This window comes from Onychostoma macrolepis, chromosome 06, assembly GCF_012432095.1.
Source record: "Onychostoma macrolepis isolate SWU-2019 chromosome 06, ASM1243209v1, whole genome shotgun sequence".
Taxonomy (NCBI): Eukaryota; Metazoa; Chordata; class Actinopteri; order Cypriniformes; family Cyprinidae; genus Onychostoma; species Onychostoma macrolepis.
Genome location: NC_081160.1, coordinates 22,670,344 through 22,689,309, shown reverse-complemented (window position 1 = coordinate 22,689,309; position 18,966 = coordinate 22,670,344). Strand labels below are relative to the sequence as shown.

At 37.0% G+C, this 18,966-nt stretch overlaps 1 protein-coding gene across 1 annotated transcript in view; it reads right to left on the bottom strand.

Moving 5' to 3' along the window:
- Positions 1-18,966, bottom strand: part of atp10a (ATPase phospholipid transporting 10A) — a 51,471-nt gene that overhangs the window by 6,226 nt on the left and 26,279 nt on the right. The window contains exons 11-19 of the mRNA XM_058779153.1: positions 17,270-17,373; positions 16,155-16,281; positions 15,459-15,643; positions 13,034-13,385; positions 9,472-9,548; positions 7,094-7,219; positions 5,429-5,629; positions 4,766-4,846; positions 4,282-4,386 (exon numbers count right to left, since the gene is read on the bottom strand). Coding sequence (XP_058635136.1) covers positions 4,282-4,386; positions 4,766-4,846; positions 5,429-5,629; positions 7,094-7,219; positions 9,472-9,548; positions 13,034-13,385; positions 15,459-15,643; positions 16,155-16,281; positions 17,270-17,373 — 1,358 coding nt within the window. The remainder of the gene's footprint in view (positions 1-4,281; positions 4,387-4,765; positions 4,847-5,428; positions 5,630-7,093; positions 7,220-9,471; positions 9,549-13,033; positions 13,386-15,458; positions 15,644-16,154; positions 16,282-17,269; positions 17,374-18,966) is intronic.

Sequence of the window (18,966 nt, the reverse complement as noted above, 5' to 3'; positions counted from 1 at the left end):
AGTGGGCTGGACTGAGGCTGCCTGCATGGGTTGTCAGGCTGATGTATGGCTCCTGATGGCGCAGTATCTCCCAGTTCAAACCAATCATGGAGGCTCCCTGCATAAATGTCTCTGGTCGTGTCAGCATCATCCTGGTCTTCCTGGAGTTCAGCCTCATTTTGTACTTGGAGAAAGAAAGGAAAGGCTTGCTTTCTCTATCCCCTTGTGCACATGTGTAAGATGGGTTTTTGATTTCAGCAAAGCTAAAGCACTAATGTATTCCAAATCCTAACCTTTGTCAGATGAATCGTACACAAGATATATAAATACTCATACAAATTGCAACACCATAACAGATTGTTTTAGAGGACGTTTAAGCAACAATGACATATGAAGAAAATGAAGATGTTAAATAAAATAAAATACCATAGCAGTTCAAAATCAGTATCAGGAATGTAAGACTGAACATAAGGGTTTTCATTTTCTCCCAACATCTGAGCTGCTGAGGACGCTGTGGATTACTTTCATTTTTCAAGGTAATGCGCCTCAAAATCTACCTAAATAAGTGTATCACTCCAGGCTCCTTTGTGAATGTCATGTCGTTATAGTGCTTAGCTTTTTACTGTATTTGTGTGCGTACATTAAATATTTTTAACTGATCAGCGCCATGCTTTTGAAATTAGTTTGTGCCGTTCGTAGCGTGAGATCCGTTCAGTAGCTCTGTCGCGCAGCTCAGCCCATTGATCCGTGCCAATGACAGGTCAGCACGAGCTCTGGAACATCACGCAGTTTCGTCCCACTTTCAGTGCATTTGACTTCTCATTTGTACGGCCCAAACACCGGTTCCCTCGCTCTCAGTTATGTTGCTTATACCGGCTGTTTATTGCTGTAGATATGCAATGCAGAGAGACGTATACGCGACGCCCTCTTCTGGAGACAGGGCGGGAATATGCAGCTCATTTGCATTTAAAGCCATACACTCCAAATCAGCTCTTTTTTTAGACACACCCCAAAAATGACATTTTCCAGCTGTTATAATAAATGATCTGTGGGGTATTTTGGGCTGAAACTTCACAGACACATTCTGGGGACACCCAGGACCAATATTACATCTTGTAAAAAGGGGCATAATAGGTGCCCTTTAAAGACTTGAACCACTAAAATTATAACTGTCAATAAAAATAAATAAATAAATAAAATAAAACACAGGATATTGCAAGTTTAAAGAATATTTTTGTGGATAAATAGAAGAATAATATTTATTTTTATTATAATTTAAAATTGTGTTAGAAAAGTAAACATCATTAAACCATTCCATGTACCATAAATATGAATACAAAAATAAACAACATTTAACTATATACACTGTCGCTCAAAAGTTTGGGATCAGTAAGATTTTTTATGTTTTTTAAGGGAGTCTCTTCTGCTCATCAAGGCTATATTTATTCTTTCAATAATACAGAAAAAAAATATTGTGAAATCTTATTGCAATTTCTAATTTTGGTTTCCTATTTTAATATACTTTAAAATAGAATTTATTTCTGTGACGCAGTGCTGAATTTCCAGAATCATTACTCTAGTCTTCAGTGTCACATGATCCTTCAGAAATCATTCTAATATGCCGATTTATTATGAGTGTTGAAACTGTTGTGCTGCTTAATATCGTTTTTTTGGAACATGTGATAGTTTTTTTCTTTGATTCTTTGATGAATACAAAGTTAAAAAGAGCAGCATTTGTTCAAAATATAAATCTTTTCTAACAATATAAGTAGGTCTGTCAATCGATAGGGCTGTAAAATCGCGATTAATGGCATGATTGTCATGAGTTAACTCGTGATTAATCGCAACTTAAATCACACATTTTTATTTGTTCTAAATGTACCTTAAATTAATACTTTTCAAGTTTAATACTCTAATCAACATAGACATGGACAAATATGGATGATTTATGCAAATGTATGTTTATTATTATTGAAACCATAGTCAACACAGAATGAAGAGTAGACATAAATAAATTCTAGGTTCCCATTACTTCTCTTTCTTTGCACTGAGCAATTTACTTAAACATTTTTGCAGGACAGGGCAGCTCACTTCTTCTGAAAATCCAAAATGTACATTTATTATTTATTATTAGATTTGTTTGCCTCTCTGTGCCCACATGCTGTTTTTTGATGCAGCTAAGCTCAATAAAACTGCTTTCATTGGTATATTTTACTGTTTCTGTTGTCAGACAACGGAATGAATATGAAAGTGTGACTGAAACGCGACCCATTAAGACTAAGCTACAGCTCTCCTTTCCAAGATGTTAATCTGCACAAAAATCCTGATAATCAAGCCGTCATCTGATAAAATCAAATACACACAAGATAATGACAATAGCTGTGCTGTGATTTCGGCTATACTTGCATGTAAAATTAGAGAAGCAACATAATATCTATGTTTAACTGAAAGCGCTGCTCCTCTCCGCTGCTCGCTGAACAATGCAGACGCACAGAGAGAGAAAGAAAGGGGTGTGCACACGCTGGGAAAGCAAGACCTCGCACTCGCGCGGCAGTACCAGCGAGTCTCAAACTAAATAAGGTTTGGGGAAAACCCTAAATATTTGTCGCTAGGCACTTTTTTGAAGAGGGGGAAAAAAGTCGCTAAATGGGTCTGCAAAGTTGCTAAGTTGGCAACACTGTGCATCTCCATTTCTCCAACTACGGGCTAGGCCATGGGTCAAACAGAAAATGCATGCTGCGTTAATCGCACGTTAATAGAATTAGTGCCGTTAAAATTAATTTGCATTAACACGTTAACTTTGACAGCACTAAATATAAGTCTTTACTATGACTTATTCATTTAACACATCCCTCCTGAATAAAAGTATTAATTTCTTTAAAAAAAAATGAAGGGCTCCTGTGGCTAATTTTACACAATGATTACAAAAATGGTCTCATTTTTAAAAAGGTTTCCATTTAATAAAAAATTTGCCTTATTAAATTAACTATTATTTATAAGTTTTTTTTTTCCCTTCTGGGGCCTGAAATAGAGGAATTTTGGTCAATATTGATAATTAAACATTTTGCTGAATGTGTTTTTGTGCTGGCACCTTGGCTGGTTTAGGTCTGTCATGGATAAATAAATATGACAATAAAACCGCCAGTAGGTGGCAGCAAGTCCCTGTTTTAATAAATGACTTACTGAATTATTCATATCAAACAATTAGTTCAAAATGGCTGATTCAATAGAAACGAAACAAGTGAGACCATCTGAATGGACCGTTGAATCACTTGCTCACTCAATTCGTTAAAAAATTGATTAATTCATGGAATGAAACGCGTGTTGCTACGCACTGTTGTATAAAACTAATAGCACATTTGTGCTTGCGGCCTCACGCACCTGTGCTGATATACAGAAAAATCTATTGCTTGTGCAATGAATATAAAAACGTAAAAACTCATACATGGGTATTTTTTGTTTCATTGCTGGAATTATAAGGGCATTCTAACTGTATTCTAATGGGCTTCATCGCGCAGTGAATGCTTTTGAATGCTGTTTTTTTTTTTTTCTCTCAAAGTTGGATTATGTCAGCTCTCCTATTGTCCCTCACAGTCACACACATTATGTCAGGAGAATGTCTTTAAATTCTAATCAAGGAAAAAAATCATACCTTCTGCTGTCTTCTTTTTAAAAGAACTTCAAAAGTTGCGCTTGAACCATTCTGCGCAAAAAATGATGAAAAAGCTTCTGCTTGTGCGCTGCTTGTTACAGTACCAATTTCTGATTGGCCAATAGCCGTTATTTAGTTCATAAATGATCATAAGTAGAGAATTTTAACATTTCATGTGCATGATAAGTTTCACGTAATAAACTAAATTAATAATCCAAAGGGGATGGTAAGGGGGGGATGGTGGTTTTACAGAGGGGATGCTTTTTGTCATTTTTTTTGACCAGGGGGATGCCATCCCCCCGCATCCCCCCTCAATTCGAGCCCTGAGTGTACATGTAAAATGCCATGCATGGACGTCATTGAACATTTCTAACCGATGACAAACTACTCAATCGATTTATTGAAATGAACATTAATCAGATTGAAAACAGACTTCACTTCTCTTATCAGCATTTTTGCAAATGGCGTTTAGGGTAAGAAACAGAATAAGCAGGTTTAACCAGAGACCCTCACCAATCATAACAAGTGCACAACCGTCTTTACACTGCAAAAGCAGTACAGAAGAGCCATGAAGATTGAGTTTTAGGGGTGAATTTGAGTTTTAGCCACTCCATCCTATTACATTTTGCATACTATAAAACAAGACTCACCCAGGTTTTGGTTTCTATGCCTAAGTGCAGCAAAATGGTGAAGAGTGCCAAGGTGGTGATGGGAGTGCCCCATGTAAACAAATCCACATCAGAGTCAACGTAAGCCTGCAAATACATGACATGCACGCAACACTGTTGATTACTTTATTTTACTTTACATGCACAGCACACTGCAAAATGTGAGGTTAAAACATCGGAAAAATTCTTGAAACAAAAAGTTTACTTTAAAGCATTAATTATAAACTAAAAATCTGCTAGTGCAATAAACACAATACACTAATTAAAAGACACAATCTATGCAAATCAGTCTTAATGCTACAAAGTCTTGCTTGAAGTAAGTTTCACTTATTTGAATGCACTCAAACTTTAAATACTGTACTAAAAAGGTTTCATCAAGATCAGATGGCCTCCATCTTAAGACAGACATACTTGAACAGCCATGGATTTTGCATGGAAATTTCAGAAACATTCTAATCATACTTACAAAGTAAGGGATGAAGAAACAGATGAGGCTTTGGTAGAAGGCATCAATCATGTTCATCCAGAACATGTAGGGTTTATATTCCTGTAAAAGAAATTCAAACAATCAGATCCAGGCACAAACCATTCCACGATTCCAGACAACCATGTTTTATTATAATGTCATTAGATGTTCCACTAATGGAGTCACAGAACGCAAATAAATGGTTTGTGAATAAATGAAGTCAAAGGAAGACCTCTGCAGAGGCATATGGTTAGCAAAGCAGAGGCAACCACTGCAGTTTAATTATCCCAGGTTGCAAAATTTCACCACTCTCAAGATGATTAGTGGTTTTTATAAAATGTTTGCTCTTGCTCGTGCTGCTTTCTTCCTCATGAAACTCAGCACAGAATAAAAGACCCATTTTGAAACGGGTCAGCAAAAAAACAATCAAAGCAATAACTGTGGCAACCGCTGCACGGGTAATATACTTCATCTGCTTATAGAGGAACCGCTGACGCTGCAAACCACGGGCAACTCGTGTGTGAATACATGTGGCAAAACGCTGTTCATGGGTTTTTATTTACCATTTACATTACACTTTCAATCGTCTTTTCACTCCCAATTATAATTCAATTTACGCAGTTCACAGATGGTATAATTATGTTCTGTCTAATCAGCATGTACCTCTGAGTTTTGTCCATTCATGTAGAGCTGCGGCAACTCCTGCAAGGTTTCTGCTGACACATCTTTGTCCAGGGTGCCGGTGATGAGCTGAGGGAATGCGGAGAACATCAGGTTGAAGAAGATCAGGTACCACTGATCAACCATGGCCGACCCAGAGAACCCACAGTAGAACTGATACCAGAAGATGAGGGCAACGAACATCTAGGGTGAGAGAGAAAGACAAGACAATAGAGGTAAAAAAATCTACAATGAGGTCTGCAGCTGTTGCCTCATTATAAGTCATGTATCTTCATTACGTCCAAGACGTTTCTAGGACCTCCCCAAGAATACATCTTCATTAATCAAAGAGTATATGAAGAACAGACAACAACGTTTAAGAGCTTCTAGCTATAAACTATTCACGTCATGAAACTTCAACCTGTTAAACTGGATGCATTATTGCACGGCTCTATGGAATGCTCTATTTGACTGAAGATTGAGCAGAATTGTCTTTTTTTTTTTTTTTAAGTAATGGCTTATGTTTTAAAGAACATAAGACCAATTCACTAACAAACCAAATATACAAATTCATATTTAATGATTAAACCTTGTTCACTGGTTTTTATTTACCATTTTGCATTACACTTTCGATAGCCTTTTTGATCCCAATTGTAATTCAATTTATGCCGTTCACGGATGGTGTAATTTAATGTTTAATGATTCAATTCAAGTTCATTTGTATAGCGCTTTTCACGATGAAAATCAATGCAAAGCATCTTTACAGAAAATGTTTCAACATAATATTTAGTAATAGCTTATGTAATCATGTCATGTAATGGTAGTTTTGTATGTTGTCTGAGGGTTGGCATCATCTGAGGTAACAATGATCAAACAGTATAAAAGTAATATTAAACAATTAAACGTTAAACAATATTTTAACACATCAGAATGTTCATTTGAATTTTATTAATTGTGATTAGTGCTGAATGTTATAGATGACAAAGATTTAAGATATTCAAAAAAGTGAATTTAACTTGTAGCACTCGTTCTCTTAAGTCAAATATTTCTAAATCAAAATTGCATCCCTATTTGTTAGCCTGGACCACAAAACCAGTTATAAGTCACACGGGTATAGACATAGCAATAGCCAAAAATCATTAGGATATTAAGTAAAGATCATGTTCCATGAAGATATTTTGTAAATTTCCTACCGAGAAATTTTTATATCTCAAAACTTAATTTTTGATTAGTAATATGCATTGCTAAGAACGTCATTTGGACAACTTTAAAGGCGATTTTCTCAAAACCTTTTTTTTTGGCACCCTCAGATTCCAGATTTTCAAATAGTTGCATCTCAGCCAAATATTGTCCTATCCTAACAAACCATACATCAATGGAAAACTTATTTATTCAGCTTATTTATTCGAAAAAATTGGTCCAGGGTCACATTTAGGTATTTCTTAGCTGTGCAAGTATAATTTACAGCAAGCTTGTCATTATTACAAAATAAACCTCATTCAGTATGATACAACACTGATCACCGTCTGAGAGTTTATTTTTGTAATAATGACCCGCTACTATGCATTATTCCTGCCATATTGTTTTTCGAAGCCCCTTTACAGTAGTTAATAACCTGTATAATAATGCTAATTATAATCAGGAAAGTAGCAAACTTCAGGGTCTCACAGCATTTTTGTAGAAGAAGTAGAGGATCATATTGGCGAGACGAGAGTAACACCAATGGCCATGAACCAAGAGCAGCTTCTGCAGGTATCGAAACCGTGGCAGGGCAAAGTCACTGGCCATTACTGCCTATGAAAACAATGTGAACAGAACAGTGAAGACAGTAAATGTTAATGCAAGTTCTGTGCAATTAAAACTATTTTCACAAAGCAATGGACCACACTAGTGCATGAATAGGAAAAGCTTTAAAAAGATACAAAAAATAGGTTTTATTTTATGCTTGCGCAAAAGTATATACAGTATGTTAAATATTCAAAAAGGTAAAAAAAAAAAAAAATAAAAACCCACTCCCTTCCTCTATACTGTTACATGAGTTCAACCACATTCATATAAACAGGATTTTGACAACATCTTGCTCAAGGCCCAAGATCCATCAAGGGAGACACACACAAACATGGTGGCATGACATCCATATACATTCAGAAGACAAAAGATTAATATCAGCCTGGTGACAAAACACTTGTGAGGACAGTTTTGCATAAAAGAATTATGAAAAGCCTTCCTGACTGGAATCTGGTGAAAATGATCCCCCGTCCATCACCCATCTATTCTTTATCATATGTTTTCGACAGCTGCACGCGTCAGGCAGTTAACATGTCATCTATCAGCATGACAGATAACGCCTTGTCGCCTCTAATGGTGTTTGGGATTTTAATCAGTTACAATTGGCCTGACAGCGGCATCAGCTATGTTCTCCATCCTTGTTGTTATTCTCTCCACATCATGAAAGCATAAAAAAAAAGCAGGTGAGATCAGTTATTACCCTACTATGTTTGGTACATTATGGTCTATGGGACAGAGTCATAAACAGATTCTCATTAGGGTTGTTAATACTGAGTGCTGACCTCAACGAGATCTCGGATAAGAGCAGCGAAGAGTGGTGCCTCATTACATCCAGATCTTTCGCTGAATTAATTAATCTGCGTGACGCATGAGACAGAGCGTCAAACAGATGAGCTCATGGCGCTTCCTGTCTCTCTTCTCACCTTAACAGGATGTATATTATGTAGGCCTTCCACTCAGAACAGAGCTGAGGGGGGTGGGTAAACCATTTGTGGGCAAAGTGGAGATTTTCTGAGAAACCAGATTGAGATAGGCTGTTCCCAGAGACGAACAAGTGGAGGGCGCTTTATAAATGATCCACTGAAGGAACCATATGCTGCATATTGCCCAAACAAAGCAAAACTGCTGCCACTGCATACAGTGCATTTAGGTTAACTCTCCTTAAGAAAAGGCATGGGTCAATATATCAAGGGAAGACTCACTTTTTCAAATAGTACTGCTTTAGGACCCAGATTTCAAATTATGTGGCAATTTAACAGTACCAAAATCCTTTATTGTAAAAAACAAATAAAGGAAATCAAGCAACGTTCTAGCAAATTTTTAAACAGAGGTTTCAAAATTCATGTCCAAGTAACAATGTAATATTTAACAAACAAGTACACTACCATTCAGAATTTTGGGGTCAGTAAGATATTTTTTTAAAGGAAAATAATACTTATTCAAAAAGGATGCATTAAACTCATCTAAAGTGATAGTAAAGACAATTATAATGTTACAAAAGTAACATTCTTCTGTTCTTTTGAATATTCAATTCATCAAAAAATACAGAAAAAAAAATCTATTTCCGTAAAAATAGTTAGCAGCCAACAATAGTTAATTGAGAAGAACGGTTCCTTAAGCAACAATAAATAACATTTTAAAATATATTAAAACAGAAAAATATTGCTGTTTTTAACAGTATTTTTGGTCAAATAAATGAAGACTTGGTGAGCAAAAGACTATTAAAAATAATATCATAAGGACTGCAGCATTTGTCAGATGTGTCAAGCACATAAAATCATATTGTGATAGTTATTTAGCACTGTACATTAATATAATATAAAAACAAAAACAAACAGGTTATAAATTGTGTGCTCAAACTGTGCAATTTATGCTGTAAATATATAACTATTCTCAATAATATGGTTAACAGCATTTAATTATTTGTATTTAGGGTTGTTTTCCCTGTTGCTGACCTTATCAGAAGAGACTGCAACTCATAATTGGGTCGTGAACCACTGGTGCAAGGTACCATTTATTAACTGTCTGAGTACAGGCTGTCTCCGTATCTTGGCCAAAACATCTTCATAAAACATGAATTATGTATATCCAGAACCTTGGTGCATTAACTCTGCAGTCCTGCTTTGCAATGTTCATTCCTCTTATACTTTACACTTAAGGCAGCGTGTAAAGTGCGGCCATAACGTATGGCTCCACCATCCCCTTTCAAACACCTTTATCAGCATTACTTCCCCTTGATCTTTTCAGTTTCTCCTTACCTGCATGCCCTCCTGTCCAGAGATCCCCACCCCTACATCAGCAACTTGGATCATACTAACATCATTAGCTCCGTCACCTAGGATGAATGAAAAAAACAGAGACAAAAAGAGGGTGAGAAAGAGAGGTAAGTGAGTTATCAATTCCGTTTCACTTTGCACAATGTCAGCCTGCATTAATGCAAACATTGCATCAACAGCAAAGTGCTCTGCTGGCAAAAATAAACATAAATTATCTGCAAAAGAGCCCAGAAACAAGCTGCGGTTTCTGAAATTAACTGGAATGACACAGTGCATTAGCAGGGTGACATGACTTTACATCAATGTCATCTTTCACACATCGGAAAAATGCTTAAAGTCAAGATCACACAGGAACCCAAAGAGGGGGAAATCATGCTAAATTTTGCATTCCATTCATCAGTTCAAGTTTAAGTCTGAGCTGCAAATTAGTATAGGAATGTTCAACTAGCAAAGCATCTAAACGCTTCAAATTAAGTTCTTGACTCTAAATCAAATATTCTGGCTTTGTTTCATCTTGTTCTATATAATTGAAGTTTTAAACTTCAATTAAGCCCTACTTAAACTAAATGAGGCACACTGTTAAACTATTAAACTGAAACCTCAAACAGAAAAGGGTATAAAGACAAAAATGTTGGCTTTAAGAGCTATCTGAAAGTTAAAAAAAAAAAAAAATCTTCACTTAATGGTTATATAGCAGTAAGCAGAGTAATAGTTGGAGCAGGATAAAAGGTTGTTTGTGTTTGATTGTTGGAGTGTGAAGTCATTAACATTATGAAACCGACTCAAAACATTCATAACTCTTGAATATTTTTGATTGTCAGCTGCATGAAAAGCCTCAGTCCAAACAGTTAGAATAAATAAGCACAAACAAGTCAGAACAGAGACATAATATTTCAAAATATCTGATCACAGGAAAACTTAGTCGAGTTAGACATTAAAAAACACCCAGAGCTAAAACGGACTGAAGGACTACAGCAAATTTGGAGGATATCACTAAAAAAGGGCTCCTGGAGGAGTTAGAGCTAAAATAAAATAAAATAAAATAGGCACAAAAAAAATTGCATTTTTTAATAATTAAAATCTAGTCTGACCGCCCCTGTATATAAACATGAGAATGAAAGGTGTGGCCATTTTGACAAAAAATAAAAAATAAAAATAAAGACAACAATTACACGAGTATGAACTGTAAATTGACAACATTCTGTCTGAAATGTCTGTATGGTGAGAGGCAGAGTGTACTTCAGATAACACATAATACGTGTTCAAAAGTGTTTATCTTGGACCTTTGAATTTGCCTTGAGGTGGTTTTTAAAATCATCCTCTGTTGCCTGAGGCATAAGGCGCAGTGCTGACTTGACCCCAAGCTATCATCAAAAGCTGACTTTCAAGCTAAAAAGCTAGTAGGCTTTGAAGTATATAGAAAAGTAAAAGCCTGCTGAGACCGTCAGTCGCCTTTGTCCAAACTGAAACAAACAAACATGGCAGCCAAATTCAACAAGACCACCTTTATTTGAAGTACACCAACAAAGCAAATATGCTTAGCGTGAGAACCAGTAACATCTGCTGCAAACGTGTCTGTACACCATAAATGTCCGTTCATTAGAGTCATGCGGTGAAGACGGCAAGGCTCTGATTCATTCTGTAATGAAGTCTGTCAATTTCGAGGCAAAGGAGTTTATTTACAGCACCACTGAGGGTCGTCGGAGCACTCCCTCTCTCATTCTCTTCCAAAATGACAGTGTTAATGTTTAAAAAAAACCTACTCCTGTCTTTCCATGAGACATAAATGAATTACAAAATCTTTATTAAGGCGGGGGGAATGACCTGAGGTAACCCGCTCTTTCTGCAGGCAGGTGGCTCAGTCTTGATGCACCTTGCATCTCTCCCTCTCCCTAAAGCCATCTGGATAATTAGCCTGAGTGCTGCGTAGGCTTGTAAATGTGGCATTCTGCGCTGGGGAAAGGACAGACACGTGCTGTCCAGTCACCACTGAAATGTTTACTTGGCAACACCGGGGACCATTAATCTCCAAATTCAACTTGCAAAGCAAAAAGTATGAGAAACAACAAAAAGAACATCTATGCTACCCATTTTGTGCGTCTTATAAAGAAACAACCAGTTATTGTTTAAAGGGACAGTTCAAGCAAAAATGAGAATTCAGTAATCCTTTACTCTCCCTCTTGTCTTCTCAAACCCATTTGAGGACATATTTTGTACTGGTCTCAATTTTCCATGCAATTACAGCTTCAAAAAGGATGCAAATGTTTCAGAAAAGTTATTATTATGCACTGATAATCTTCTAACTGAATCAGTGAGCTGAACTCCAGTGCTAGATTCAGTGAGGAATCATTCACATGAGCTTTGTGAATCATTTAAAAACACTGCTACCAGTCAAGAACAACTTGGGCATATTTAAAGATTTTAAGGCGAAAACCTTACTTTTTTCCCCCTCACAAGTCCTTTTTAAAAACATGTATGAATGGACTTTCTGAATAAAATATTTTCCCAGTGATATAAATATACAGTTCAGACATGAAGCTCTAGATGGCGCGGGCTGACGGGTTATTAACTTTACTGATGATATTCAGAGAGTTAAATGACTTGGCACAAGCTGATTGGTTCATGCTGCATATGCAGCCAATAAGCTTACTTCTTTGCATTTACATGGTTGGCCAGCATTCACTTGAGATTCCTGCAGCGCGCTTTCAGAGTTTCTCTGAAACCCTCCACCTTCCCCAGCTCCATCTGTATAGATCTGCTATGGGTTATTTTATATGCTATTTGTGCAGCAGCAGTATGTCTTAAATAATCATGGCACCGTATCGCCATATGCATTGGCACTAGCACGTTCCTGTACTTGCTTGCAGCAGCAATAATCGACAACTACAGCAATAACCAACAGCAGCAGCGTCGCAGATCTATTCCGCCAAGACCAAATACATTAACATCGTCATATCCATCACCATGCTAAAATGTTCAGAGAGTTGTCACGATTTAAATGTCTTTATCATCACTTTTGATCAATTTAACAATTTCTGAGAAAAAAATTCAAAAAGCTTTTGAAAGGTAATGTCCAAATAGATCATGTTTTCTTTTGAAAGAAGGGAATAAAATAAAAAAAATCTTTCAATTATAAGGATAGACTTTGTTGGATTGACAATTTTTACTCACATAGACTATTTCAATGGTTCTCATTAGTGTGCTTTCAAGGCTTCAGTCTCTGTTTATGCAATTGCATGGAAAACTCTTGAAACAACGTGAGAGTGAGTAAATGATACCATCTTCAATTCTGGGCAAGCTATTCCTTTAAACGCAACCACCAGCATTACTGTGTAACGCAGTGAAGTTCATTTGTGTGCATCATCTTAGCTGCAGTTGTGTGAAGTTTATGACCACTAGAGGGTCATCAATTGTAGACTGGGCTTTAAAAACTTTTTTTAATGCAACAAATTCAGCTAAACGAAACGCTGTTAAACACTCGCTTGAGATTAAGCATTTGCAACAAACACTACATTAAAAACGACCAAGCAAATCCACCACTTACCTATTGCCAGCGTCATGACCTTGAGCTTGTTACGCACTAACTTGACCACCATACTCTTCTGCAGGGGTGTCGAGCGACAGCATAGAACGGACCGGCAACTTCGAGCCACGGCCAGGAACTTGTCCTCCAAACTCTTGTCCAGTGCGTAGGCCAAGGTTCGACCATCGATCACCAGCCCTAGCCGGTGCACCAGGAAGGGGCTGGAGTGGCCAGAGGAGGCCGGGGAACACACCGGAGAAGAGAAGTTGATGCCAGCATAGTCTCTAGCTGCTTGAGGATCTGGTCGAGGGTTGCAAAGGAACTTGGCCTGGATGTAGTGCAGACTGTTCTCAAGCAATACAGCACAGGCCTCCTAGTAAGAGTTCACATTCAAACACAAAAATCAGGAAGGTCATAAAAGGACAAAGATCTCATGAGAGTTAGACAACATCTGGCAAACAGAGAAAAAAAAAAAAAAAAAAAAAAAAAAAAAAAGATTACTCTGCTCAGAAATGCAATAAAACAGATCACAATTATGGTATAAATTATATAACACATTTACTGTACCAAATCACTTTTATTAAAGGGATACTCCACCCAAAAATGAAAATGTTGTCATTGTTTAGTCACCTTCATGTGATTCCAAACCTCTGCCTTCTTCAGTGAAACATAAAAATCACTGAGACTGATATTCCCAAAATGTCTTCTTTTTGGTTCAAAAGTAATCCAAACAGCTTGGTTCCCAACATTTTTTGAAATATCTTCTTTTGTTCCACAGAAGAAAAAGTCATACAGCTTTGTAATGACGCGAGGGCGAGAGTATGATGATGACCATTTTTATTTTTGGGTGAACTATCCCTTTAAGCAAAGAAAAAGTTCTGACTAATACAGCAAGTCGGTGATTAAGACATTCCAGTATGACAGCTCTTTGCCTGTGTGGTTTTTCAAAACAAAAAAACTCATGTGGATGCTTCACGTGTTCTCCAAGGAGACAAAATGAAACATGAGAGCTCATTCAAGCCAGTTCAGCTGTTCTGTGGGGGAAACACCCACTGTCTAAAAGTGGACATGCAGGGGAATACGCAAATAGTTTGATATATGGGTGTTTTTTTGATATATGGACACTTTTGGTCCTTTAGGTCTAAATAAATTACCTTACAAAATATTTTCATTTGTGGTGGACAGATATGGACTTTTGATGGCTGATATCTTAGAGAGAAGGTTAGCTGATAAAAAGCCAATATATGCAACAACTATTTAAAACGTCTTTTATTTTTATGAGATTTTTTGTAAGATTATGAGGGCACACAAATCTAAAAATTCTGTGCATGGGCAAATTATTTATAATACCGGTAAACACTGCAATATCCCATGAATATAAAAATGGTCATGACTGACTTTAATTTGAAGATAAAGTGTTGTTGGCACTGATAGCCTTGTGGGCAGCGCGTCAACATATACAGTAGTAACATTGCGCTTTGGACGTCCCATGTTCGAGTCCTGGTTAATGGGTTCAAGTAACACGCTACAATTGAATTAATATGAATATTTATTTAATTAGAACTTGAAAATTAATCAACATTAATTTTTTACATAATTTAATGTGTGCCAGTGCTTAGCTGCTTTTGTTCTCAGTGCTGTCAGTGTAAAAACAGAAAATCTTAACAGCAGTTGGCGATAATTAAACTAACTAAACAAATAACAAAGAAGGATAAACAGAGCAATCCCAAGAGAAAAATAGTGTTGGGATTAGTTAGTTATATAATAATAATATTATTTAAAAAATAAGTAATCAGCCCTTGGGAGATTAAATTGCCCATAGTGGAAAAAAACACTCATATGACAGACGGGTGAGGGAAAAAAAAAGAAAGAAATGGAACTGGAACAATCAGGCCTACAAGTTATGGGCAATACCTTCAGACATTTCTGTCATTCCTGGTTGCAAAAAGCAAAACAAGAACAATAATCAAATCAGAGAATAAATAATTAAATACAAGATCAAACAGAATCTACACCAAAGATATAATAGAATTATAAAAGGCTTTCAAGCCCTTGTGAGAACTGATATTAAACATTTTCCAAATTCTGTGATTGCAGGCAAGTTGTCAGCTGGAATGGGCAGCCTGAGAGTAACAGTTACTTTTTTAATAAGGCATGTGTGAAACACACTTCAGGCAAATCAATTCTTTCAAACATTTCAAATTTAAACAAATTGGTTCTCAAATTCAGTTTAGTGATTATTTGTGGCCTTCAACTTCATATTGTTTGGAGATGAGGAATCTGACTATATGATTAACTGCAGAAGTAATCATCAAATCAATTGTTTCTAAAAACAGTCATTAGATGTAGCCCGAGTCTCACTCAGTCAGCATTCAGAGGGAGAAGGAAGTGAGGAGAAAGAGCAGAGCCCATGAGGAGAGACTGCAGCAGTACATGCTGGGTATACCTGTGAGTCAGCATTAAGAGTGATTAGCTCCTCCTCTGGGTCCAGCAGTTTGCAGGCATAGGCAATGTTGATGGCAGTCTCTTGTTTATCTCCTGTCAGCACCCAGATCTGGAGACCTGCTTTCCTCAGAGAGGCGATGGTCTCTGGAACCCCATCCTGAAGTCTGTCCTCAATACCTGTTGCTCCTATTTGAAAAGACAGACAGAAAGATTTAATGCGTATACCCACTTGTGTCTGGTACCAACAAAAATGAAAATACTGTCATCATTTACTCTCCTTCAAGTTGTTTCAAACCTGAATGACTTACTTTCTCTTGCTGAACATAAAAGATGATATCTTGAAGAATGCTGGTAATCAAAAAGTTGCTGGTCCCCATTGACTTCCATGGAAAAAAATATTATGAAAGTCAAAGGGGACTAGTAAGTGTTTGGTTACCTACATTCTTCAAAGTATCTTCTTTCGTGTTCAGCAGAAGAAAGAACCTCATACAGGCTTGGAATGACATGAGGGTGAGTAAACCAGAATCAGAATCAGAATGAGCTTTTATTGCCAGGTGTGTTTACACATACGAGGAATTTGTTTTTGTGACAGAAGCTTCCACGATGACAATTCTTCATTCTTGGGTGAACTATCCCTTTAATACCAGTTGTAAACTAGTCCTTGATGGACTAAGAGTGCTTCAGGAACTATTATTACCCAGAAGTTGGAGGTTGGTCTCTAGTCGTAATGCAGACTCAAAAAGCAGCTCCTCCCTCCTCTGTATGGCTGTCTCGGCTTCCAGGTGGCATTGTAGCCAACTGGCATACTCCTCCTTACTGAGAACCTGGACCAAACAAATACAAATCACATCACTGATAGAGGTGCAACATCAGCATTATTTGCAATAAATGAGTTTTGATGAAGCACTGGTTGTCACACTGTTTCAAAAGTTTTTCTAGCAAAGGGATGTGTGAAAAAAAGGAAAAAGAGAGAAGAATGCAATAAGGTATTCTGAGTGCTGGCTTAAAAATACAAACAGGTGGAGAAAATAAAACGAACACAATAAGAGGCTTGTTAAAATTTAAGCAGCTCCATTTATGTATGAATTCACACTTAGCTGTGTGAAAAATAATTGTATGCAAGCTGTTCAAGGCTTCCCTTCTGTTAAGGTGACTATTTAGCAACAGTGATAATGAAGCATGCCAAAAAGAAGAAAAGATAGAATTCATACTTTTATTAAAATTATATAGGAAGTGTTAGATCACAGCTGGGCTTTAGTGAGAAAAAGGGGAAAAAGTAACGTTTTGTTGGTTAAAATTCTGATTGTCAGTGACAGCAGAAATCTGCTTCAGTAGGTCCAAGGAAGCATGTGAAAGTTTGTTAAAAAATTGGGGGAAAAAAAACAAGAACAACACATCTTATCACATCATATGGCAACCAGACTCCCACAAGGAGCTCAAGACACTGAGTTAACAAGTCAGAGAAGAGAGTGAGAGCATATTACTATCCATGAGATATGGAGAAAGAAGAGAGATAAGAAAAAGATGGACAGAGAGTGAGAGATCTCTCACACAGATCAGCATTCTGGGAAAAATCTCACAGACTTGTAAACCATCGGTGCAAAAACACTTTTACTTTTTCAACACAAACACTTTGTTTTTATCCAGTAAAGTCCACCCAAAAGTGTAAATGACCAAAAAATTAGGGCTCTCAATTGATTAAAAAATTTGTATAAAAGATTAAATTAAAAGGTATATCAAATATATAGCAATATTATGTAATATATATATAAAAAAAAAAAAATTCTAATTGTTACTGAGAGTCTATGTTACCTTTTTGGCGATACAGAGTGTTCTGAGTCCGTCTGCAGCATAAAGATTTAAGTAGTTTTGAGTTTTATACAAGATTTTCCTTTGTCGCTTTCCTTTGCAATCATCTGCAATACAAAAACAAAGAAAACCAAAAAGAAAATTAGACAATCCATCAAAATATTCTATATTAAACTAATATTAAACACAGACAGTGTGAAAAACAAATTGTAAAACTAATCACTTCAGCCTCTTCAAGGATGGTTCTCTATGTTGCCATTGGCTCTCTCAACAAGGCCATTAGATTTAATCAAGATGGCACAGTGTTTTGACAGGTTGACTGGATAAGCTGGCTACGGAGCATTTTGAGGTTTATCGCTCCTGTGTTATTGCTCAGTGCATTGCTTCCTGGCAGGAAGAGCAGAACAAACTGTTTGGGATGATCACTTCCCAACATGGACGACCGTCAGCCAAGACGAGGGGGCGAGAGTGCCAAACCTCACATTTTCACAGAATGATTCATCACCACCCCTGCAACTGTGGGACGACTGGCCGTGTTTTTCTAGAGACTGATGCATTGACTCAGGTATTAAATGTTCTTAATAAACCTATAGATAAAGTAAATCCCCATATCATGCCCTGACATGATCCTTCAAAGGGCAAAAAGGAGAAGTTTATGAAAGTCTTTCAAAACATATGAAACAGTATTTAAAATGTTAAGTGGGGAATTTTCAAACCACTAGCAACATAAATGAAGTAGTTTCTTTCATGTCCACAGCTCACTCCACGTAGGACGACCTACGAACCAAAGTTTTATGCTTCAGAAGTATGTACAAAAGCAAGTAAAAGTATGTGCAGAGAATGTTGAAAGCTTTACTGAGCCATAGAAGAGAAAATCAAGCAAAAAAAAAAAAAATAAATAATAAAAAAACACAATAAACTACTATTTCACCTTTAAAGCTTGCCTAAAAAGAAACAAAACACCCTCAAAACAAAAACCAAACCAAACCAAACACAAAAACAACAAACCCCAAAAAAATTAACCAGAGAGGCGGCTACTCATAGAAACGAAAATTACGCACCAGTTTCTTATTACCGAGACGGAAATGATTCCACTCCCTTAGCAAAACATGGTGTCCTTTCCAACATTGGTAATGGAGCACACTTTGGAACATTTTTGTCTATGTCCTTCTTTTTAACATGTTACATAATGACTGGAAACACATAGGTACTGTTTGTTTTTCCAGATCTTTATGGTTGCCTGGTCAAGACAGCTTTATGTCAATGAAGTTGTAACAATTTACTTGTCAAAGACTCGAAAGCTGTGTGTCTCAGGCTGGCACCTGTAGTCTGTTTTTTGTGCATTGTGTCATTAGACAAGCATGGCAAACATCCCACTGCTTCTGAATGGAGCAACTGTACCTTCAGTTGGTCTGCTGTGTTAATTGGAAGCCCACACCCAGAGGTGAACAGTGGCTCTAGCTCCAAAAGTACAGGAATATACACAGAGCGCGTGTCTGTGCGCGTAAAACAGCTCGTAGTCTGTACTGAGGCACAGTCTGCGTGTGTGCGCAGTTTTATGCCAACATAGGCTGGACACTAATAAACTTGAGGTTTTTAAACATATTTCCAGACTGCCAGCTAAACACATGGCAGAAAGAGGAAGTGACATAACTACTTGCAATGGCACTAGCTTATTGTCCATATAGCTGAAAAAGTCT